Source organism: Lagopus leucura, unplaced genomic scaffold (assembly GCF_019238085.1).
Source record: "Lagopus leucura isolate 7727_CA_CO unplaced genomic scaffold, USGS_WTPT01 Super-Scaffold_100012, whole genome shotgun sequence".
In the NCBI taxonomy this organism is placed as follows: Eukaryota; Metazoa; Chordata; class Aves; order Galliformes; family Phasianidae; genus Lagopus; species Lagopus leucura.
In genome coordinates, this window is record NW_024962267.1 from 13,768,565 (window position 1) to 13,793,136 (window position 24,572).

The following is a 24,572-nucleotide window of genomic DNA, read 5'->3' on the forward strand; positions in this document are numbered from 1 at the left end:
ACATCCGTTTAGTATCAGCTAGATCCTCTTAAAACTTTGTTATTCTGATCTGACTCGCTTATCCTGCACCATGCCCCACATATTCTCTATATGAAAACAGGAAATTGGCAAGTCCAGCCTGCCCATATGCCATTCAATTTGAGTCTGCTGGTGTCCTGACCTCACTTTTGTCCGAGCTGCTTAATGTGCAACCCAGCAGCTGAAGAATCCTCTTGTACTTGAAACTAAGGAAGCTATTCTTTTCCCCCCTCACATAAACTTAATTTGCTTTTCAAAGAAAAATCATAGTTTATTATTGGGCTCCTCAAACATCTGAAGAAATACACAGAAAATTCTTGGCACATATGGTATTTTTATGTGGCTTATTTTTTCACTTGTCTACAAGTCTGAGCAGAATTACTGCTGTTTGGCACACAGCAAAAGGAAGTCTCCTGCGCATAACATGATTTAGTCTGGCCGATAAAGTGAAAGTGGATTTCTTGGTGGCATATTAAGTTCCGCTGGATGCCATTTGCACAAGAAGCAAAATTGCAGTTTCATGTTCTTTTATGATGATACATTTCCTGTCAGGCATCCTCATCTTTTTCTCTTTCCCCAAATATTTAAATCTCTCCCAGCGGTGATTCTCCAAATCTCCCATTCCCATATATTTGTTCTCCTGCAACAACCCCAATTTGTACAGGGCTGGAGCAACAGCCCTTTTCTACACGCAGTGATGAGCAGCCAGCAGATCGAGTGAGACCAAGAAGGCCACACAGAGCCAGTTAAGGATCCCCAGGGCTGAGTTCTCTGTACAGGGACAGAGAATCATAGAATCACCACGGTTGGAAAAGACCTCCAAGAGCATCCAGACCAGCCATCCACCTGTCACTAATACTTCCCACTAACCATATCCCTCAGTGCAACATCTACATGTTCCTTGAACGCCTCCAGGATGGTGACTCCACCACATCCCTAGGCAGCCAGTTCCAACACTTAACCACTCTTAGTGCCAAATGCAACGGAATAAATGAATCTCAGTGTGATTTTTACAGCGCACCACAAAATGGATGCTATCAGTTTTCCCATCTAGATGGCCTCATACGATGCCGTTACAGACAGTGGGAGCTTTGATCTGAAATATATGAGGATGATGTCTACAGTCCCTGCAGTCCTTCTCTCCCCTATTATCTCCCCTCTCCTTCCCTCCTGCCATATAGTTTTACATATTATTCCGTGGCTAATAAATTAGTAGTAATGCTCCAGCATAAAACATTTATTATCCTGAGCATCACGTGACTGATGAGTGAGTTAACCTCAAATTTCTGTCTGTACAATTCACATACATTGATTTTACATGAAAATCACTCTTGACTTGCAGGAGATGACCCTGATAAATTTAATCTCTTCAATGCTTCTTCATTCTAAATGTAAAATGTTTTTCTCTCTGAAGTTTCTCACCAGTAAAACCTGCAACACAAGTTGGCAAAAAACTCCTCTGCCATCATTCCAAATTGATCAGTAAAGCTTAAAAAACATAAAATCAGCATCAGTGTACAGGCCGGTGAGCCTCACATCTGTGCCTGGAAGATTATGAATCAGATCTTCCAGGAAGAGACGTTAAGGCACATGTGAGATGAGGAGGTGATCCAAGACAGCCAGCACAGCTTCACCAAAGGCAGATCATGCCTGACTAAACTGTATCCTGGGCTCCATCAGAAGAGGGGTGGCCAGCAGGGCAAGGGCAGGGCAAGGTGATTGTCCTATTGTTCTCCTGTTCTGTGCCCTCGTGAGGCCCCATCTGAGTACTGCGTCCTAACCTGTGGCCCGCAGTACAGCAAGGATGTGAAGCTGTTGGAGTGGGTCCAGAGCAGGCCCATGAAGATGATCAGAGGTCTGGAGCACCTCACCTACGAAGAAAGGTTGAGGGAGCTGGGTTTGTTTAGCTTGCAGAAGAGAAGGATCTGGGGAGACCTTCTAGTACTTGAAAGGGGCTCACAAGCAGGAAGCAGACCGACTTTTTGCACTGTCTGTTAGTGATAGGACAAGGGGCAGTGGTCTGAAAGAAAGTAAATTTAAGTTAAATGTTAGAAAGAAATTTTTTACTCGAGGGATAGTGAGGTGCTAGCACAGGCTGCCCAGAGAAGCTGTGGATGCCCCTTCCCTGTGTTCAGTGTCAGGTTGGATGGGGTGCTGGGCAGCCTGAGCTGGTGAGTGGCAACATATCAATCCAAGCCACTCTGTGATTCTACAGTTCCGTGATCAAAATGCTGATTCCTCAAAGACCAAACGGTTCAGCCGACTTGACAGCTCTGTTAAAAAATGCGCCATGTAATCAGATCTGACAGCCGCTGTCAAAGCCACCAGCTGGAATGCCATGGCTGGCTGGAAGAGGCACCATTTTGGGGCCATCTCATCGCTTCTGACACAGCACCACATCTCTCACGATGCATTCCCAGGGTGGGTGGCACCCAGCAGAACCTCTTGAGCCGTGGGTCCCCCGAAGAATAGTCTACGGTGCAGGCCGAGGGGCCTTGCAACTAAGACAGAAATGTTACCCATGAATTTGCTTTGCTAAGGCACGGGACAAGTTTCGTATTTTTTTTATTCGCATTTCGTGCTGGCTACGTTACTGCAGTTTCTCCCGATGATGCACAGAGTACGGGTGCAGGACGAACCTCGAGCACTTTCAGAATCTTTAGAGAAGGCTCGGGAGAGCCGCGGGAGTAAGGAAAGCGGTACGCATTCCGCGGTGTCTCTCGCCACCTACCGACGACGAGCGATGGGCTTCGAGCCCGGAGCCGGGACCGGCCCGCCCCGGGAAGCCCTCCACCGCCCAGGGCGGGCCGACACCGGGGCCGGGCTCCTCCCGCAGCCCTTAAGAGCGGCGGCCGCGGGCGGCGGCTCGTGCCGGGGCAGCCATGGGGGAGGCGGCGGGGGGCAACGCGGTGCCGCCGCCGGCGGAGGCTGCAGGCGGAGGGCAAGTGAACGCCCTGACCGTGCTGGCCCTGCTGGAAAAGCTGGTGTCCATGCTGGAGTCGGTGGAAGGGCAGCAGCGGCAGATGGAGCAGAGGCAGCGGGGGCTGGAAGGGGCGGTGAAGGGCATCCAGGGGGATCTGGGCAAGCTGTGCCGCAGCCACGGGGCTACGGGCGCGGCGGTGGAGAAGCTGCTGGAGAAGTCGCAGAAGGTGTGCGCGCACACCCGCGCCGTACGCGAGCGGCTCGAGCGGCAGTGCGCGCAGGTGCGGCGCTTGGAACAGCACCACGCGCAGTTGCTGCGCAGGGACCGCTTCAAAGTGCTCATCTTCCAGGTGAGGAGCGCGGCGGGACGGGGCCCGTTTTGCTGCCGCTGGCGGACGTGGGAAGGGAGCCCTGCTGCTGCTGCTGGCGCCTCGTCAGCCTGCAGGAAGGGCCCGTTGAACTCCTGGCAAGCTCGGGGAAAGGTCCCGGGTTTTTTTTTTTTGGGGGGGTTTTTTTTTTTGGTTTTTTTTTTTTTTGCTCTTTGCAAACTTGGGGAAAGAGCCCCACCCTGTTAACTGTTAGCAAAAATCCTCTTTTGCCAACTCTTAGCAAACGTAAGGGGTGGGAGTGGTTTCCCCAGCTCTTAGTGAAGTTTGAGAAAGGCCCCATGACCCCTCTTACCAAACCTTCAGAAAGAGCCTTCTCTGAGTTTTGCTAATAGCTGTTAGCAAACTCAGAGAAAGAGCCCATTTTGCAGACTTGGAGCACAATCCCGTATTGCTAACTCACAGCTAAGTTGGCGCAGAGATCCCTTGTTTTCCTAACTTTTAGCAAACTTGGGCACAGAGCCGCTTTGGTTAACTCTTAGCAAACTTTGGGAAAGTTCCCAATTTGCTAATGTTTGGCCAGTTTGGGGAAACAGCCCCTGAACACCACCCTTCATCTGTCTGCCCACAAGAGCAGGGCAGAAGTGCAGCTCCTGCCCCACTCCCACCCCATCAGAGAGGAGCTAAAAATGCAGCGAAACCTCCCGGGAGCCTGTCCAGTGATAGCAGCAGTTTGCATATTTTCCCCTTTTTAAGCAATGGGCTGGACAGAACGCGGCATGAACTTTAACTAAACACAGGACGTGAGTTTCACATCTGGAAAAAAAAAAAAAAAAAAAAAAAAAAAAAAAGGGAAAAAGAAAAGGAAAAGAAAAAGAAAAAGGAAAGGAGAAGGGTAAAAAAAAAAGAGAGAGAGACCTACAGAGCATACAGCTGGGGTGTGTCATAGCCGAGTACACTGAGTTTGTCGGCTGCGTATTATGGCGTCAGTTGCTCGCTCTGCTTCTTGGACAGTTGATTCCTGTTTTGAAAGAAAAACAAAACAACCAAACCCTTAATTTTGACAAAGTTGGCAGATCTGGCCAGCGCCCAGCCACGTCCTCATGGAGAGGAAGCCCCCTCCGCTCTGCTTATTGTTCTCCCAAATGACAGTGTGTGTGGCGTGGCCCGGAGAGGAGGGGCCACTGTAGTTTCCACCCCAGAAGGAATGTGGAAATTATTCCTGGAAGAGCTAAATGGAAAGATGCACGTTGCTGGTCTCTGAGGGCTTTGGAAGCTGTTTCAGTGAGTCAGAGCGTGGCCACCTCCTGTTAGCTGAGAATGGGCACCTCCAGGCCCACGTCTTGACTGCACCCCACAGGGAGGGTGTGCTTAACTTGAGCAGGGGGAAGGCAGTTTCATGACACATATTACAAGGTATACAGTGTTTTCCTTCAGGAAACCCAACTTTTAGCATTTTTCGAAGGCACACAGAGTGAAGACAGCTGTATGTGTGCTGTGCAGTTGGGACCCCGTTGCTACCACAACTGCAGGCTGTGAGTGAAAGAAACCATACCAGATGTTTGGAGGACGAAGTAGCATCCTGATAGCTTGCTTCCTGCCACTAACCAGCCCTGCAAAGTTAGGAACTGCTTACATCCGTTAAAGTCAGAGTCCTTCCTTTATGCTGGGTCCTAAAACACAGCCTCTGTCACAAGGATGTCACTGACCACCTTCTGGTGGGGAGGGAACATCGCTGACCTACAGTGGGAGCAGAACACGAGCTTTTAGAAAGGCAGGCTGCCATTCAGCTGATGAAGGCAACGACTGGGGTGCTCCGGGGCACGCCCAGGGCTCGCTCCATGCAGGAAGTGGGATTTTCCACTGGGAGGATGCAGCCAGCAGGAAAGTGAAAACTTGCCAGGAGCACAAGCAGCCTCCCCACAGGAGGGGCTGGGGCTAGAGGAGTGCTAGTCAACGTGGGGTAATTGGAGGGAGGGAAAAGAGAGCAGAAGGCTGGCTGGGGTTTCTGCTTTTCCAGAGAAAAACAATACCAGGAAGGAGAAGTCAGCGAGGCCATATTGATGCCAGATTTCTTTAAAAACAAAGGTGAAACTGCTGTCATGAGACTTCTCTTTGGCCTGGGGAGACTTCTTTTCAACTCAAAATGGAAACAGACTTCACACAGCACCTTTCTTATTAGGAACCACTTTTCCAGCTCAGGGAGGAGCTCAGAGTGAAAATCAAAACAGAAGTTTTCTCTCCCTAGACTGTCTGCATTGCTCCTAGTTTGAGTATATCTGCAGTAATTGGTGGCATATTTTAATGGCATTGTATCCAAGTGTTTGGGGATGCTGAAGTTATTACAAATGACACAGCAATTTAGCAAAACACTGAAATGTCTGTTTCAAAAATCCTTGTTAAGCTTTGGCATTGTTATTTTGTGCTTGCCACATGACTGGGTTTTTGGTTGTGGTTTGGTGGGCTGTTTTACTTTTAGCTGCAGAAGCAGAATTCAAGAGGAGAAAGGCCTGTGTTTAACTTTTCAGTAAAATGTCATGTTTGCTAGTGAAACTAGGCTATATACTGTATGACAAAGTTATAGCCTGGGGTTGAGCACCCTGACTCTCAAACCCACATCAGATGCTGCTCTTGGTGAATGCTTCATCCCCAGACGAGTGCTCTCATTTGGGAGGTTCAAGCTGGATATTAGGGAAAGCTTCTCCTCTGAAAGAGTTGTCAGGCACTGGAACAGGCCGCCCAGGAATGTGGTGGAGTCGCTGTCCCCAGGGGTCTTCAAGAAATGTGTAGGTATGGTAGCAAGGGACATGATTTAATGGACAATATTGGTGGTAGTTGGACGGCTGGACTAGATGATCTTGGAGGTCTTTTCTAACCGTAATGATTCTCTGATTCCATACTGGTTACTCTTATATAGATTAATGATAGAAACATCTCGTGTGGCCCCTGGGACGTGATCCACCCAGGGCAACAGGATGGGATGGCCAAGCCACAGACACCGCAGCCTGTACAGGACATGCAGATGGGCAGCAAGACACATCCTCCTCCTGCAGCTCCAGCTCCACTGGGACATGCTGATCTGAAGAACACGGGTGGGAAGGAGGTGAAGGTGGAGCTCCGGCTGCTTTTAGGAGCATTAGTCATGCTCTGACAGAAATACCTATTTGCAGAGCAAAACAAGCTTGAGGCCAGTAATCATTTAGGCACTGTAATAGCATCTAGCAGCACAGAGTGCTGTAGGCACAGGAAAAATGCCACCTCCCCTTCTGGAGGGCCTCTTTCTACATGCAATATGGCAAATCCAACAAAAATCTAAACCAAAGCACCTCCCTGCTGCAGCATCAGGCACAAATCCACCTGCTCTCCCTCAGGCTTCAGAGTCGCGTGCTACTCACCGTGGCTGCCGTGCTCCTTCTCAGCATATGCTATGGATGGGATGATGACCTATGGGAGGTTCTCAGGAAGAGCTGATCACAGCCAGAGGAAGGCACTGCTTTTGACTTTGCTGATACTCCTGGCATTAGCAACAGCTCGCATGCAGAGATCTTGCACCCTTCTTTTCAGCTCTACAAGGAAAAATAGAATTCAGGCTCACAAGCTGCATACAAACTGACATCAGAAAATGCAAGTGTCATTTTTGAACACAAATCTAGATAATGAAATGAGGTATTGCTCCTTTCCTAGGTTTTTAGATTAGATCAAGAGGAAGAAGTAAAAAGTTCCTCCTCGTTTTTTTTTCCTCTCCTCATGGAAAATAGCTATGCAGTTTGTAACCATCAGCATTTTTAACTGTATTGTTCTCATCTTTCTAAATGAAATACCAGGCAGCTCAGATGTTTATCAGAAGAGAATGCAGATGTCATGTGGACATGTCAGGGCTAAAAGTTAACAGCAGCTCTCTTATAGTGCCATACTGGTAACTAAAATGGGAAAGGCTGTTGCAGCACAGGGCGCTCCTACTGCACTGCCTCTGCGTTTCCAAAGCCTTCTAAATCATTTATTTTTATTTGCATTTTAATGGTTCCCATAATCCTAAGGTCTTGTACACTTGTGAGATAGGGAAGCATGCTACTCCCATTTTTCAAGCAGATCAAGAGGCGCCTAGAGGCTGGTGTTTGCGAGGCCATACAGGAAGCTTAGACACACATGATTTCTCAACTGCTGTATTATCTGATTGTCAAAGACCCCCTGTTATCAGTTTTTAATTGAATCATTGGCTCGTTAGCACACAAAGGGTGGTTTGGTTGGGTTTTATTAATTTTTTTTAAAAAAAAACAAGGATAATTTGACTGTTTCCCTTCTATTGAATTGCAAATTTGACGGAAGGTGAAATAAAATCCACACTTGTCTTTTCAGCAGTCCTTCAGCCTGACGTGGCCATAGTCTGTCTCTGAAGAGAGCCGTGCTGGTCACCTCTGGGTCTAAGAGCTCAGCCTATGTGACGCCCCTCTGCTAGAGTCACAAGTCAAAAGCATACCTATACTTACTGAAATCAGTTTTCTGAGCTGTTCGGAGCTCGCAGCTGAATGCTGAGTTGTTTAAAACCATAAGCAATTACCTAGGTTTGCAAAGAATACACAAGATGAGTAAATTATGTTTTCTACTGAGTTCTCATGCTCTAGGGAGTAATTTAAAACTGCACCCACTCACATAATCCACATTTCATTATCTGCAGCAGGAAGAACACACAAATATTTGTTCTGCAATAAGAGTTATGCTCACTTACAGCTGGCACAGGTGATTTCTGTAGTCGTGGTCACTGCGAGGAGAACTGCAGCAGCAGATGGAGAAGGGTGCTTGCTTTGTTGCGGCTCCCACCACAGAGAAAGTGCCGTCTGTGCAACTGCATCCAAACCATGGGAGCATCCAGACCGTATCCAGCCATCTCTTTGGTGATGCTTTTTCTTTATCCTGCAGCATAACTCATCAGCACGCCCAAGTCCCACTTGTGTGCAGTTATTCTCCAGCGTATCGCTGAGCTGCAGAAGTGGCTCACACAATAGCCTTTACTATTTTATTTTTAAAGAAAGAAACAGAACTGCACAAAGTAGCATGGCATCTTCTGCCATCCTTATACAGCCTTGCCAGCAAATCTAACTCAGAACACTGCTCTCAGCACTCACAATTGTATGGCCAGCCCTGAAGTAATGAGCATGAACTTGGCAACGTATGTGGCCTTTTTTCCCCTTTTAACTGTAAGCTCAAGCCCACTGGGGAGAAAGCTGAGGCTATTACAACCATTTCACTCAGCACTTGCTCCTGTCATATCTAATGATAATTTTTTGGTTAAAAAAGAAACAACAAACAAAGAAAAGACTGAATAATTCCTTCTAAATCACAACGCTTTTTTTTCATTTCTCAGTTACCAATTTCTAGCAATTCCCAGTACACTAAGAAAATTTCCCTTTATTTTTTTTTTTCTTCTGTGCTCTAAATAGTTGTAGAACAGCATGCATTCTAAATATCCTGGGCCACATGGCTCACTCTACAGAAAGACGGATGGGAGAGGAAAGGTCTACGGATTTTCCCCAGACTCCCTGGTTCTCTCTCCTTGAAGACAAAGAAGCATTCTCAGTGCCTGAGCAGTCATCTGTGTAGCACAGAGGCCTTTAAGGTGTGTTTTAGGCATATCAACACTAGCATCAGTGTTTTTGGCCAACCCCACACAAACAACTCTTCCCCTTGGGTCTTTCCAAAGACCTGAGGCCATCCAAAGGAAGTAGGGTTAGGCAGGGAGTAATAAATCTTACTATGCATCCAGTGGGCAAAACTTCGCTCCCTTAACTCCCCAAAGTAATATTCAGATCACTGTGATCGTAGAAAGGAGAAGAATAAATGGTGGGTTGTGCTTTACTCACCATACTAAGTCCAGTGTTATTCAAGAAGCTTCACTGTCTTTGCTTCTAGTTGGGAACGAGGCCAACACAAGTGATCTGTCTGCACCAAGGCATCCGTAGCCATGATATCACCCCTTCTTCACAGGGATCAATGTACAACCTCTGAAGTGTTTAAAAGAGAAGCTAATTTAAATGACAAATAATGGAATTTCCATTCTGTATACATTCCAAGTCCTTCTGAAAGAGAAATCTTACAGTTGACAGCTCATTAGTCTTAAACTGTTACCAGATAATGGCTCAGTGGGCTTTGAGTGGCTTGTTACTGGTTAAATATGCTGAAACAACAAGAGATGTTCAGCATCCTTCCTCTCACTGTTGGAATTTATATATTAAAAAAAAAAAAAAAGTAGTTGTTCAGGGTTATGGTTTATTTATTAAATCTGTGAACTATGAAACTCAAATATTGTCATTTCTTTCAGGAGGAAAATGAGATCCCTGCCAGTGTTTTTGCAAAGGAGCCTATTCCCAGCATTACAGAAGGAAAAGAAGAGCCCGTGGATGAGAACAAAACGCTGGAAGAAACCTTGCATACAGTGGAATTATCTTCAGAGGATGACATACATCATGAAGATGATGTGGGCGACAGCGCAGATGAGAAAGCAGAAGAGTCAAGAGCTGAGAAAATTAAAAGGACCAGTCTGAAGAAGGTCGACAGCCTCAAGAAAGCGTTCTCCCGACAAAACATCGAGAAGAAGATGAACAAGATCAGCACAAAGATCGTCTCACCTGAACGGAGAGAGAAGATTAAGAAATCCCTTACAGTGCACCATCAGAAATCCTCCTCTTCCAAGAGTTCACCTTTCAAAGTTCCGCTCGCGTTCAATGTGAAGAAATCCCATGAAGGAGAAAGTCCCGCTGAAGCCGAAGACAGACCGGCAGACACGGCAAGCACCGACCAGGCCGAGAACGAGGAGGAGATGTCCTTCGCCGACATGCACTCAGATATGACCCCCACCACGTCTCTGGCTGAGGAGAGCAAAGCCGTCATTGATTCTTTGGAGAAAGAAGCCAGGATGGAAAGCAGCGCCGTGACAAACAACAACATTGAGCTGTCCATTGTTGAGGATGATGAAGAGTACGGGATGCCTCTCGAAGACTCCAGCCAGAAACTGTACGATGAAAGGAGCAAACCAGTCAGCGGAGAAATGGAAGAATCCGATGAAGAAACAACCCAAGCAGCTGTTCTGCAGGTAGACCAAACAGCCTAAGACGTCAGAGCCGTCCTTCAGCTTCCAGATGCCCACGGTTTTGCCTAAGTGAATGACTGGTTTCTGTTACACGTGTGGTAGCGGTGTTTGGGTTTCTTCCAGCCTTCTCTCTGCAATGATAATTTACTGCATCATTTCAGAATGCCCAAATACTTCTGTTTTCCTCTCTCAGAGTATTTAGTATTTTGTATGTGAGCGTAGAAATACCAGTGAGAACACTTGAGCATGGTTTCTTTGCTATGCTCTGTGAACGCTGACAGCCTCTGTAGCTGCAAACCTGCGCTGCTGGTGTGGAGCTTTGCTCCCTGATGTTGCAAGGCCAAAAGAGCAGAGTACATAGCAAAACTGAAACGTTGGCTCCATCGGTCTCCACAGGCACAGGATTTTTGCCAGTAGGCTCTGGCTTAGAAGAAATGACCGTGTTTATATGGAAATGAAAAGATATACTTCAAACTGCCGGAATTACAGAAAGACGTTAGCGACAAGCATGAACGTGTAATCAACTGCTGTACCTTTAATGGATTGGAAATAGTTAAAAAAAGAGAGAGAGGAGTTTGATAGGGTTAGGGTTATTAGAAACATAGAGATAGTCTGAAGGAAGTATGAAACGCTATGAAACGTTAAGGAAAAAGGGGGATGGGAGCAAAAATAAAGGCCCACTATATTAAATCTATGCTTCCAGCTTAAAGAATATATACTCAGATAACACTAATTAATTAATTCTTAATCCTTGTAACAAAACACTATCAAACTTTGCACCTGCACAACTTTGTATGTCAGAGTATTTTGGAAACAGTATAACTTATCTTTTTAAAGATTATTTCATATATAGAGTTATATCTACACAAAAGAGTTAGGTAACAACAGGGATGTAAGGGCAGTACTTTAAAAAGGTGAGAATGCTTTTTTAGGCATGCCTCAAGGGCAAACTGCATTAGGGACTGAATATGATGACAGGCATGAGTTTACATAGGAACGAGTCTGCAAAGGCATGAGGTTTGATTCTCTGTCAATAACTTAGCTTGGGATCACCTCCAAAAATCAGATGCCTAATTTTTCAAAATTTGTGCAAAATGAGAGGCTCCAGAGGAGCCCGTTCGCTATGAACGTTCATTCCTGTCACTTCACAAAGGCGAAGAAAGGGAAGCACAGCACCCGCAACGGTCACCTTACATCCTTGTTTGTTCATGCATTGGGTTATTTTTTTATATACATACAAATATAATTCTACCGATGCTTAACACTGCACTAAAAGGTTGCTTCCTTCAACTTGTATTTAGCATCACCAGTTACAGGGGAAATAAAAACTACAGCATAAAACGCCATTGTGACATGTTTAGCAGATACTGCTCCACGAGGGTGATATCTGTGACCAGCAAATCACGCTGGAAATTAGTTGCTAAGAGCTTACTGTAGGCAAGTACTGTTAGAAGTTAAGCTCTGATGTATACAGCGTCATCTAGGAGATAATGTTTGCAAGGAAAAAGTAAGGCATAACTCATGTGGCTTTATTTCTATTTTGTATTAACTACAGTGGATTTCCAATGTTTTTACTTGTAACTAACGACAAATATGACAAATAAATGCATAACGTGAAACGCAGGTCTTTCAGTCTTTGGGAGAAGCAGTGCGAGAAGCTGGCAGATTAAATTTAAAGGTCAGCCATTTCTGAGTGCATAGATGTCCCCTGCTTTCCTTCCTCAGTGTCTGCTGCCGTTTGGCGATGCAAACACCAAAGATGCTCCGGCTGTGCTTCCAGACAGCATCAGACCTCAAACACAGCTAAGCACACCTACACAGTTCCCCAAACCTGCCAGCTCCACACGCACTCTTTATCAGACCACTTTAAATAGCCCTGAAAGCATATCTGCATTGAACTGTGTGAGCTGCTTCCAGATATGCCTGGCCTGTCTGCGCTGTCAAGCTGTGCTCAGCCACGACCTGAAGCAGTGATTGAGCACCTGGTGGGAAAGTGGGGCCAATGCAGGGGAGCTCATGTGTAAGCAATGTATCTGAGTGAAAGGAGGGGCTGGAGCCAGGATCCACCCCTTCCCAGACCTCTTTTAAGTTCTCACAGTAGAGGTAAAGGCATTTCACTGCAGTTCTTCACATAGCTGCAGGCTTCAGAAGGTAAGGAGATTTTCTTCCTTTGTTTCTGTATCCGCTGTTGCTACATTTGGGCTTGTTCTAGTTTGCTGCAATCTAGAATTGTGCTACACTGAGGTTATTGCTGTTCTTTCTATCACATTGTAGCATTATAGCACTATATTTGGTCAGCTAGTCAGATACTTAAAAAGGATTTCCTTAACAAACAAAAAAACTAGTGGATGGTTACTGGGATGCCAAATACTCTGATGGAGTATCTCCAAGGGAAAACCCCGGGGTTCTTGGGTCCTCCATTGTTAGGTTTGGTACGAGTTATTGAAGAACAGGGACCTATAAGGTACAATGGTCCCATTATTAAATCCCTTTCAGAAATAGCTGACTTGAAAAATAAAATTGCTCAAAATTTTTTAGTGAGCAAGGGAAGAGTAGCAGCAGCATTTGCTGTAGTCTGTCTGCTGCTACTCAGTCTTTAGAAATGTCATTCCTGTGAGGAATAGTTAAATGATAAAAATGAGCTTTCAAAGCCTCAGGTTTGGCAACTGGGAAATAAAATTTCATCTTTTTTCATCTATGGTGAACTGCTACACTTTCAAATGGAACTTATTTGAAATTCTGACCGTATTGTTAGAAGGGGGAAAGGATAACTTAAGATCCAGGGCTCCTACTGATCTAATTGAGTCTGTGAAGTAAAAGAAGGGCGAGCAAACTGAAATCCACATAGAGGATCTGGGAATCTCAGCTGTTACACGTGGTGCGGTGTGGGCAGGGGGGTCACTTTTCATGTGACAGCCCTTCATGATTCTCTAGATTCCCAGATGCTCTCGAAACAGGACAGGTACTAACTCAAAAGACAGGGGAAAAACCCAGGATAGACCAGCAGGGTTGTCACATAAAGAGTGACCCCCCCCTGTTCACCAAGCACTACGTGTAACAGCGTGCCCATGTGCAGCCACTGAACTAATGGATTTTCTACCACAGTTTGCTGTAACTTCAACGAAGACCATAAGAGAAGATACCAGCCTGGCTTTTGAGATGATGGGATGAGGGGGCTGAAAGAGTGGTAATTAATGGACTCAAGATTTCCCAACTTGCATCTGTTACCACGCATCCGGCCCTCAGACAGACTATATGTGATGGTAATATGGAGTAACAAAAACCATTCTTTAATACTGTAAACTATGGCAGCGTGTAGAATCGCATGGCCTAACAGGAGTTATGTGCCAATAAATACCAGTTTGTGGACCTCAGTGGAAGTATGCCAAAATAGGATCAGAGAGATAGGCATGAAGGAGGCCATTTATGGTGACCCATTGAAGATTCCAGATATGCTTAAGTTTCTGGTGGGAATTATGGACCTCATGCTACAATAAGACCCTTGCTACCAGTGATGTAATAGAAAAAAAGTGAGGAATTCAAGGTCCCTAACATGCCAAGTAAGTAGCAAGAATTTGGGTGTATTATATTGGGTTACTGGCATTCCTTTATAATCCACCTAGCACAGCTGTTGAAGCCTTTGTATTGACTCACAAAGAAAGGCCAAAAATGGGACTGGGGGAGAAGGAACAAGAGGCGTTCCAGCAAGCAGAGCTGGCTGTTAAACAGGCCCAGGCTAGCCTGATATCATCCTGGGATGCTGAGATGGTGGTGCTTGTCTCCTAGAAGAAGGCAAGAATATTGCCTGAAGGAGCACCCCAACGGAGGTAGCAATCCTCTCCAGCGATGGCAGATTGATTACACTGGGCCTTCCCTCAGTCTGAGGGGGTGAAATGAGACCTGACCTGAGTTGACACAGCAAGTGGACTAACGCAGGCCTATCCAGCACTAAGAGCAAACCAGGCATATATCATCAAGATGCTCCCCAGGTTGATGGCTGGCTACAAGCAGGACACCTCAAGTCATCGAGAGCGACCTGGAGACTTGTTTTACTGGTGTAATGGTACAATGCTGGGCAGAAGAAAAGAACGCTGAGTGTCAATTCCTTTTGTCATGTAATTGTACAGGGCAAGCCTTATTGAATGCTGTAACAGCATTCTTAAGGCTGCCCTGAAGACACATGAGAGGTAGATTGTGTTATTGCAGTGGAGGTTTCCAGCATTTCTGTATGTAGCATAGGTTAAGTTGCCTTTCACAAAGAAAGCTCCCAAACAGAATCAGGTGAAGACTGGGGCATTCGGACTTAAGTATAATTGGCATAGGCACTAGTTAATGTAATTATGTAGGGTAGGGGAGAGTCTGGTACAGGGCAGAAGAAGCATGCTAATTTTTGAGAATATTGGCCTCCCGTTGCCATAAAGAGTACAGAACATACCTAAAAACAATGCGTTGGAAACAGATACTGTATGGAAACGTAAGGTACCAACTGCAAGGAAAGTTGGTGAGCCTGAGACACTCAGGCAACGAGCTCCAGGAAAGGCTTTAGCTGCTTTGGACCCAGGGTATGTAACGGCATGGATTTCACTGACTAGTTGTGCAATTTCTCCCTTGTCATTAGGGGGTTTGCACCCACAGTTGCAATAATGAATAAACTGCTCTTCTCAGAAATTTTTGCTTTATTAGAAATTACTATCTTGAGTGTGTGTGTGGGAGTTACTGAATCAAGGCCTGCACCTCTGATTGATCACCTGAGGAGAGCAATGAGTCAACCATGGGAGCACAGGTGAAGGCAATTCATCTGTGCTGCAGGAAGGGGTGGAGCCTGGCTCTACCTCTCCTAGACCCATTTAAGAGCTGACTGCCAGCAGGGAGGGATCCCTTCTGGAGATCCCCTTCTCTGGAGTTCCATGGCAAGCCCAGGATACACGTAAGCATTCTATCTGTTCTCTTTTGGTATATTAACTGCTTAGCCAAACACTGTGGTATATTTCATAATTATAACATCTGTACATTCATTGATTATATAGTAACATAGCGTTTGTAACTTTTTTTTCTTTTTTCTTTCAGGAGCAGCTTTTAGTGCTGGTCTGACAGGAGGGATTAGTACATCTATAGCAGTATTTTGTCACGAGCTGCCCCATGAATTAGGTAATGAATTTTATAAAACCAGTACTTGGTACAAACAAGGCTGAGTGAATGTGTGTGTGTAAATTCTGTTGTGACACTCCTCCCAGTAGCTGCTGGATAGGTGCAGTTGCAGCGAGGGTGACCAGACCTTTGCAGAGTGATTGAGCAGTATTGTTTCAGCATACGTAATGAGACTGTCGAGGTGTGTTTGGCAGGCATCTAGCAATAGCGTTCTGTGAAGTATTTTCAGGACGCTCACAAAGGTATTTGGGAGTACAGAGGGTACATTTTTTTTGTGTTACACCTCTGCCATTTTGTGCAGAGGCTATTGTGTTGTCTTCAAAAATGTTATATAGCATATGACGTATTGCAGAAAACTAAATGATTAAGTAGAAGTCTTTGTGTAGATGTCCAGATGTGCCAATTATCACCAAGTCCGGTCGATTTGAATGGCTATTTGGCTAAAGCCTGTGAGCATCGTTGCTGATGCCTTTGACTCTTGCCTGTAACTGAAGCATTTTTTCTCGGGTGCTGGCTTATCGTGATGCATCAGCCACAAGGTACATCACGTGAAATATGAGCGCATCCCAAGATTTACAAAAGAGCAGCTCGAGAGAGGAGCTCTTGGCTTTTTTTTTTTTTTGTCCGTAGCCTGAACTGGTGCCAGATTAATGTGATGAATCATTACCTTTAAATAGTATTTTAAGCAAGGCGTTGCTGCACACAGAGGTGTTACTAGAGTTTTCGTTTCCTGCTGTCTAGTCTTCTTTTGAGCCCCTCTAGCATAGAATCGTGGAGTCATAGAACGGTCTGGGTTGAAAAGGACCACAATGATCATCTTGTTTCAACCCCCCTGCTACTCCCAGCCACCAGACCAGGCTGTCCAGAGCCACATCCAGCCCAGCCTTGAATGCCTCCAGGAATGGGGGGTCCTCAACCTCCTCGGGTGTCCTGTTGTAGCACTTAACCACCCTTTGTGTGGACAAACGTCCTCCTAGTATCTAACCTCAAGCTCCCCTGTCTCAGTTTAAAACCATTCCTCCTTGTCCTATCACTATCCACCCATGTAAACAGTTGTTACCCCTCTTGTTTATTCCCTTCAGGTACTGGAAGGCTGCAACGAGGTCTCCCCGAGGCCTTCTCTTCTCCAAGCTTAAAAACAAGCCCAGTTCCCTCAACCTTTCCTCGTAGGAGAGGAGCTCCAGCCCTCTGATCATCTTACTGGTCCTTCCTCCGAACACGCTCCAAGAGCTCCACATCGTTCCTGTACCGGGGGCCCCATGCCTGGACGCAGTGCTCCAGATGGGGCCTCACAAGAGCCAAGTAGAGGGGGACGATCACTTCCCTCTCCATGCTGGCCACCCTTTTTTTAATGCAGCCTGGAACACAGTTGGCCTTCTGGGCTGCAAGAGCACACCATGATGGCTTACATAGGCATGCTGATTGGCACAGCGGTGGGACAGTATGCGAATAACATCACCCTGTGGATCTTCACAGTCACTGCAGACATGTTCCTCTATGTGGCGTTGGTCGATATGGTAAGACGATTTTGATTTTTCTGTTTCCCTGGTGCAAACCAAAGCAGCTGACACTCTGAAAACTCCTCTCCCCTGTGGCCAGCAGCTCCAAGTTCCTTGTCAGGTTTCTCTGCCTTGCTGGTATCCTTGAAGCATTAGTGAAGACAGCTGAAAGAAAGGGTTTGGTTTCTACTGAATTTCCTAGTATTGGCAGGATCTGTCTTGCTCAGCAATCTTACCTCTGCCATTACTGCCACGCTGGGGAAACTTAACTTAAAGGCTTCTCGCCTTTAAACTCAGCTTTGGTTACGGAGGTCCTGCGATAGTCCTGCTGCCGTTAGAACCTTTCGGACCGGGACTCATGAAAGCTGATCATCGCTGTATTTTTTTCTGTCTGTGTTAAGGCAGCCAAAAATGGGCTATCTCTTTTGTTATAGAGAGCTTTAATTAGTCAATATGCCCCAGTGTTGAATTTGCTATTATAAATTAAGTCGGTCAGTCCTTTTCAGGTCTTGCTGAGGCGAATGGCTGCATAGTAGAGAAAAACTCCTCGTGTGAATATAGATGTTCTGCGATAGCCTATAGTTACTGGATACCAGCTAGTTTCCTGTAAGTTCTGTGCCTGTATTTTTTTTTGCTTTATGTACTTTGACTGAAGACAGAATGTATAAAGGAAGGCAGTATTTTCATTCTGCAGTATTTTTATTCTTGGTCCATTTCCTTAGGCACACTAGCATTCAATATACTCTGACTATAAACAAGAGCGGGAGTGCCTCTGTGTGATACACCTGAAACTGTACCGAGTTCTTACAACTCCTTAATCTGCCTTCCTCTTTAAATCCCTGTCCTCTGACACCTAATAGGAACAGAATTTAATTGTTTTGCAGCTCAGCTGAGGCCCGCTAAGGGGCGACTGACCTTCTGGTATTCTTGTGTATGGTGGAAGTTCATCTGATGAGCAATATAGAAATATAGCTAAAATATAGTTTTCTCCTAGTTGAGAGGAGGGAGAACCTGAACTGAACTCAGGAAATCTTAAATGCTTAAGGCTCTCCATGACCTTCTGCTGTCACTTATGTGGAAATCACTTTTGAATTCTGTTCTTACTGGAAAACTATATTTATTTCATACTTTTATATTATGTATTTATGAATTAATTACGTATATAATTTATAATATTATATAGTTTTATAGCATACGTATTTTAATTTAAAAATGTATTTTTTTTTCTCACGTCTATGCAAGAAACTATAAATTTTCAACTGAGAGACATGTTCGCATTGATAGGACTAGTCTTAATGCCCAGTCACTGAAATCGGTCATATTGGGAGCCTATAAATTGAGAAGTTCAGTAGTCTATAGCAGAGATGAGCAATTTTCATACTGTTGTGTATTTTTTTACGTTTAAATTTTGGAATTGCCAGTTTATGTATCTTTGTGAAATACGATCAGGCAAGACCAAACAGGCAGTATGTTAATCTTCTTAGCTGATCTGGTGGTCTGATTATTTGTTTATGTTTGTTGTACCATACTCAGATATTTGGAATAACCAGAACAGTTATAGCCTATTTTATGAAGAGCTACAATAGAGACTTCTGCTCTCTACTGACTGAAGTTTCTGTTTGATCTATGTTATGTTTTGTTTTATTCTCGAAATGGTCTACAAAGAAATGAATTGACAAAAAGGTCAAGAAGGTAAACGAAGGAAATCCTTTCAGTTATTTTTGTCTTGCCTGGGTGGTCCTGTAAGGCGCTGCGGAAGATTTATTTTCACATCTTCCACATCTGCATTTATTTAGCACTGTTGTCAGTACTATTTCATGTTTTCTTTGTAGCTGAGGAACAGGCACAGCTTCCAGAACTTTCTATAGACATCTGTGAAATTCCTCCTGAATTACCTGTGGCATGCATGATGAACCTCACTGTTCTCAGACACGTGTGAATATACATAAGGCATATAACAATACAAAGGGCTGAGTTAATTGACCAAGTCTTTAGAGCCACGTGGCTAGCTTTAATTGAGGAAACAAACTTGAGAGAGCAGACTGAAAGAATACTAGACTGGCCCTTGATACTGGAATTTCAGCTAGATGCGCGATCCAGGAAGAGCTGTAGAAGCGCCCGGTGGAGAAGAGTGTTCACTTTGTCTAGTGAATACATGATGTGTTTGAGACCGTTTTTCTAAAATACAGTGGTTGTGTCTAGTTTTATGTATGTATTGAGGCTTCTTTTTATAACTGAAAACTCAATTTCTTATTCTTTATCGATAAATATTGTCTTGTAACTTTGTCAGTGATTACATAAAACAGAGGTGAAATAACCTTTTTTTCATTGGATTTCTTTTTAGCTTCCGGAAATGCTTCACGGAGACGGAGATAACGAAGAGCACGGTTATTGTCTGGTAGGGCAGTTCATTCTGCAGAATCTAGGTCTGCTTCTTGGATTTGCCATCATGCTGGTGATTGCCGTCTACGAAGATAACATTGTGCTTAACATCCAGCTTTGACCATATCCCGGGTTTTGCTGTGGATACGCTGTTATTACTGTACGGCTTCGAGTCTGCACTGTTTCACTGTATGCACATAGCTTAGAGGAAAAGCAGCGGCTTGCACTACTTACGCAAGTACAACCCATTCATTTCTGTATGTGTTACCTGCTGCATTTTTCCAATTCAAATCAGATGAGATGACCGAACGCATCTTGTAAAGTCCATTAAGTGGCAATTGGGAAATAGTAAATTCCAGAAATAAATGCCAAGTTCAGTGTGCTGCTTGCTTATATTAAAAAAAGACAGCGAAGGATGTAAACGCTTCGGGGGAAAAAAGCATTTCTTACATTGTTTACCAGAACCCAGAAAATTTTACAGCTGAAAATCGTACCTATGCAAGGAACCTGAGTACACTTTTAGCACTGCACAAGTCTTAAGCAGCAGGCATATATATATGTATGTATCTTATTCTATCTCTGCGTATGCAGAGACTTGAGTCACGGGATAATTACTGAGGATCTTAGCTTCGATAACTTATGTTGCCTATGTACTGAACTGACCCTTAATTTTTTGTTAACTCTGTCGAGTGTAAAGGGGGCCTTGTGGTCTAACTGAAGCTTTTGTCAATTTTTTTTTTTTTTAAGTAAGTTTATTTCTTTTCATATGTTTCAAATGAAAAATTGTTTATTTCAGGTAGTATATTTCCTTTGTCTTAGTTGGAGTATGGTTTTAGCTTCATACACTGCCTACATAGGAAAATACTCAACTTGCTTTCAAGACAGTCTTCAGACAAGGGAAAATATGATCTCTCAAGGCAGGTACTGGATTTTTTTCCTTAAATACGTATGTTGCTTGTCTTTCATTTTGTGATATTTATTACAAGTTACAAAGGGCAGCGTAACACCGTGACTTCGTTGGTAGATTTTCCACCAGGACTGCAATTCAAATTGTTCTTATGTACAGTTTTAAGTCACGTTACAGCCGATCTGAATTCCACTACATTTCTGCTTGGTTTATACATTCCACTCCGCCAAATCCAGAGTCTCATCTAACTTTTATTTGTTGGAGGGTGTGTTAGTTGTATATTAAAATGCTGTCACTGTGTGGCATCCCATATGAATTTTGATGTAGATCACATTGCACTCGATCTGCTGTGATTACACTTAGAAATACTGTTGTTGCTAGATGCACTGTGATATTTTTTTTGAATAAAAAAATCCCCTCCAGTCTATGGTTTCTAATGTGATTATGGTCCTATAAGATACAGCTTAGCTATCAGTCTTTTTGTTATCATTATTTTTTTTTAATTTTAGAAAGCTGGAAAAGGTCAAATGCTGTACTGTTCATTGTCAACAGTGTTGTGTTCATTTTTATGTATGTTCCTTATAAATAAGGAGCCTTCAAAAAAATAAAATTATTAAAGGAGCAGATGTTCTTGTTGGCTTTCATGAGGTTTTATTGCACAATCTTGTATTTTATACGTCACAAATTGCAACGTGCAAAATGTTTTTCACTTTTTCATGAATACTTTCATACATATTGATATTATGGACATACAGAACTGATATGTGTTCCTCATGGGGCATCTAGGAACGGAACCCTCAATAATGGCGGTAAGTTCATAAATTAAGCTGACATAATAACGCCACCCCCCGTTTGATCCAGTGTTCTTGCTGTTTATAGGAAGGAAGGGTCATCGCAATGACAAAGCTGGTGGAATGGCCGGTGGTTGACAGGATTCCTCTTCTCTCGCTGGTGTTGCACACTGGAGCCAGGTAACTGGGTCGTTGTGGAATGTCTGCTTTCTTACAGGGCTTTAACCATATCTGCAGCAAAGAATAATCCTTGTCACTATTTATTTATTTATTTATTTTAAAGGGGGGTGCGGGACGGTGGGAAACATTCTCAGTTGGACCTAAGTATTTTTGAGAGTGGTGCTGGCTTTTTCACAGATGAGCCTGAGAACTTGCTTTTTGTTGCATCTTGTCTTTGCTGATTTTGTTCAAGGTAGCAATCTGCTATGCCAAACGTACCGCTGTTACTTAGAGATGCTACAAACTTTTGAGTTAGCCTGTTGCTCCCTTAAAGGGAGCCACTTAGGTATTTAATCCACAGGATTTGTTCACATATAATAGTATAGAAATGTTACAAAGCGTAGTACACACTCACCACAGGCACCGTATCGTAGAGGATTTTCGGATGAGATTCTCCTAGCTTTTTAGTTTCTTGGTTCCAGCGTGCTCCATCCAAGAACAGTCCCTGGATGTAGACCCCTAAATCGGTTGCATCAGAGAACAGGTTACAGGAGTGCTGGAAGGGTTTTCTAACTGAAAGCAGCAGCCAGCGCAGCAGGCTTTGCTGTCAGCTGATTGACTGTATGGGCCTCGGTCAATTTTAGTGTTTCAAATGGACAATGGAATACTTGTAACACAACCTTTCTTACACTGAGTTAAAACTTTGTATAATTACGATTTCATCAATCTATAAATTTATTTATAAATTAAGATTTCATAAAGTTAGAAAGTTTGAGTGTCTAGCAGTAGAGCAGCATGTCTGGTCTTTAACAAACATCAAGGCAGTTACACAATTTAAATTGAAAATACAGGACATGATTTTCACACAGGTCAGCATGAAGTCCTGCTCATATGCTGTGTACTACAAACTTCTGTTGGTTTTTTTATTTTTTTTTTTTTAAGAAGAGATGTGATGGTATCTCAAAGAGTATTTCAGTAGTTAAACTTGGTTGTTTCAAAATCTAACTCAATTAAAACTTAAAGGTTTTTTGTTTGTTTGTTGTTTTTTTTTTAATTTTAAATACAATAAAGTAATAAGTAATAAATATATGTAAACTTGAATATTAATTACCATAATGTAACTATAAATAATAATATAAATAATACCGTAAAAATAAATATATATAATATATATAACATATAATATCATAATACTAAAATGTATAATAATATATATTATATATTATATTATGTAATATATAATATTGTAATATATAATATATTTTATATATTATATATATATAAATTATAATTAATAATATATTTTTATATAATAAAATATTATGTATTATAATATATATTATGATATTATGTATATTATATGATATAATATAAATATAAATTATAATAAATAAACATGGTAAAAATTAGAAAAAACATTTTGAAAATGATGATAAGTTGAAACTGATAGGGTGATGTTTTCCTAAGCACCCTGCCCAAGCCTTCTTCTCACAAGCCTTGGTCAAAAGGATTCTCTTGAAAGTATTAAAGAGCACGATGATCTTCCCTTCCTCATAAGCCATTGTATTACGAACTGTTCAGTTTAATGCTTCATTTTTCTGCAGACAGGAGACCAACTAAGTAGTGTTTAAGAATGTAGTTCTTTACTGCGCATCCCAGCTGTATCCACAACTTATTTTACGAGGGGTAGCGAGGCAAGTGCAGGCAATAGCCAATGGCTTTGCTTTCATTGGTTTAGGAAAATCTTCCAAGTTGTGTAACTGGAAAAAAATAAGGGCAAGCTAATAGTGCTTCGACGTTGTATTTGCAGTGGGGAGCTAAGGGGTAAGAACTATTCTGTGTTGATGATATTTTATCACTTCAGGCAAAATCAGAGTTCTGCAACATTTTATGTAGCTTCTTGCGTATTTTGTGTGCTTGGTGGGGGAACAGCACCTTTCTGGATGTTGTATTGCTACTTAATTACACTCAGTAACTGAACTGCTGAACGCTTGAGTCTTTGAAGTAATGCTAACTTATGCTCGGTTTACGTACCATCGTCTGGAGCAAGGTGATATTCCTTACCTTCCAGCACTTCATAGTCAAATGCTTACAGGTCTATTGGAATAGTGTACTTTCTGGCATAGCTCTGTTGGGCACCAGTTAAGAACGCTTGCGTGAGGAAGAATCCTGAAATCCAGAAGACGGGTGGCATTTCATTTTCATACCACATCTGCAGCAGCAAGAAAGGACGGAATGGGAAAGCATATGTTTTTGGGAGTATTTAGAAAGCAACTTAACAGCCAGAGTAATTTAACCTTTGAATCATCCAAAGGTGACTCTGTGGTATTCCTCACACAGCTCAGCAACAACTAAACCGTGGGAGCCTTATATAAACAGCATATTTCTCTAGAGCCAGCACTAAAAAGAAAATAACTCAGTCCAAGATGAAACCAGAAGTCAAGTTAAGGTGTATTTCAGAGTTTGTGGGGTGACAGTCTCAGTAGAAGATGAACACCTGCTGTTCTCAGTCAATAGAAATGACTAAGGCACAGAAAAGGGCCGAGCATTGACGTGAAAGACGAAGGGCAGCTTGGGCGAGCTGTAATTTTACAGGTGAAAGGACCCACAGTTTGGCAGTAAGTTGATCCAGCTTAATTTCACTGCAGTCCACTGGAATTTTGCCTACCAAAATGCTGTTCACCACTTCTACCAGTTCAGCTACCATCACTACTTCCCCCCTAAAAAAAAAAAGCAAGACAAATAAATATTCTGAATTAAAGTGTGTGTGTGTGTTAATGGTGGGAGGAGGGGAGGAACAGGAAAAGGGAGGGGAATGTTGGAAAAGAGGGAAAGGTGGAGGGGTGGAATGAGAGAAGAAGGAAAAACACGAGGGGAAAAGAAGGGGGAGAAAGAGAGAACAAAGAAATTAAGGAGAGTAAGAGGGGAGGGGGATGTAAGTGAGGAGAGAAGGGGCGAATGAGAAGAGGGAAATACGGCAGGAGTGGGAAAGGGAGGGTGGGCACTCGGATCGGAGGATCGAAGGAACGAAGGATCGGAGGAACGGAGGATCGGAGGATCGGAGGATCGGAGGATCGGAGGAACGAAGGATCGGAGGATCGAAGGAACGGAGGAACGGAGGATCGAAGGAACGGAGGATCGGAGGAACGGAGGATCGAAGGAACGGAGGATCGGAGGAACGATGGAACGGAGGAACGATGGAACGGAGGAACGGAGGATCGGAGGATCGGAGGATCGGAGGATCGGAGGATCGGAGGATCGGAGGATCGGAGGATCGAAGGAACGAAGGATCGAAGGATCGAAGGATCGAAGGATCGAAGGATCGAAGGATCGAAG

At 43.7% G+C, this 24,572-nt stretch overlaps 2 protein-coding genes and 2 long non-coding RNA genes across 4 annotated transcripts; 3 read left to right on the top strand and 1 right to left on the bottom strand.

Annotated features, from left to right (window-relative positions):
- Nucleotides 1-2,900: 2,900 nt before the first annotated feature.
- CAVIN2 (caveolae associated protein 2) lies at nt 2,901-11,969 on the top strand. Its single transcript, XM_042874533.1, has 2 exons — nt 2,901-3,290; nt 9,583-11,969. Exons 1-2 carry the CDS (start codon nt 2,901-2,903, stop codon nt 10,369-10,371), a joined length of 1,179 nt encoding a protein of 392 aa, XP_042730467.1. The 3' UTR covers nt 10,372-11,969.
- A 1,673-nt stretch (nt 11,970-13,642) lies between these two features.
- Nucleotides 13,643-16,618, top strand: LOC122181801. Its single transcript, XR_006179595.1, has 3 exons — nt 13,643-13,910; nt 15,418-15,498; nt 16,581-16,618. It is a non-coding gene; the product is annotated as an uncharacterized LOC122181801 (long non-coding RNA).
- An 8-nt stretch (nt 16,619-16,626) lies between these two features.
- LOC122181802 (zinc transporter ZIP10-like) lies at nt 16,627-19,633 on the top strand. The gene is made up of 2 exons (XM_042874534.1): nt 16,627-17,015; nt 19,342-19,633. The coding sequence occupies exons 1-2, from the start codon at nt 16,896-16,898 to the stop codon at nt 19,498-19,500; spliced, it is 279 nt and encodes a 92-aa protein (XP_042730468.1). The 5' UTR covers nt 16,627-16,895; the 3' UTR covers nt 19,501-19,633.
- A 1,287-nt stretch (nt 19,634-20,920) lies between these two features.
- LOC122181804 lies at nt 20,921-24,026 on the bottom strand. The gene is made up of 3 exons (XR_006179596.1): nt 23,301-24,026; nt 21,652-21,755; nt 20,921-21,308 (listed from the first exon to the last, which is right to left on the bottom strand). It is a non-coding gene; the product is annotated as an uncharacterized LOC122181804 (long non-coding RNA).
- Between the last annotated feature and the right edge of the window lie 546 nt (nt 24,027-24,572).

Coding starts and splice junctions, on each gene's coding strand:
- CAVIN2 (XM_042874533.1), top strand. CDS start 2,901: ATGGGGGAGGCGGCGGGGGGCAACGCGGTGCCGCCGCCGGCGGAGGCT. Junction 3,291..9,582: donor TCAAAGTGCTCATCTTCCAG/GTGAGGAGCGCG, acceptor CATTTCTTTCAG/GAGGAAAATGAGATCCCTGC.
- LOC122181802 (XM_042874534.1), top strand. CDS start 16,896: ATGATGGCTTACATAGGCATGCTGATTGGCACAGCGGTGGGACAGTAT. Junction 17,016..19,341: donor ATGTGGCGTTGGTCGATATG/GTAAGACGATTT, acceptor ATTTCTTTTTAG/CTTCCGGAAATGCTTCACGG.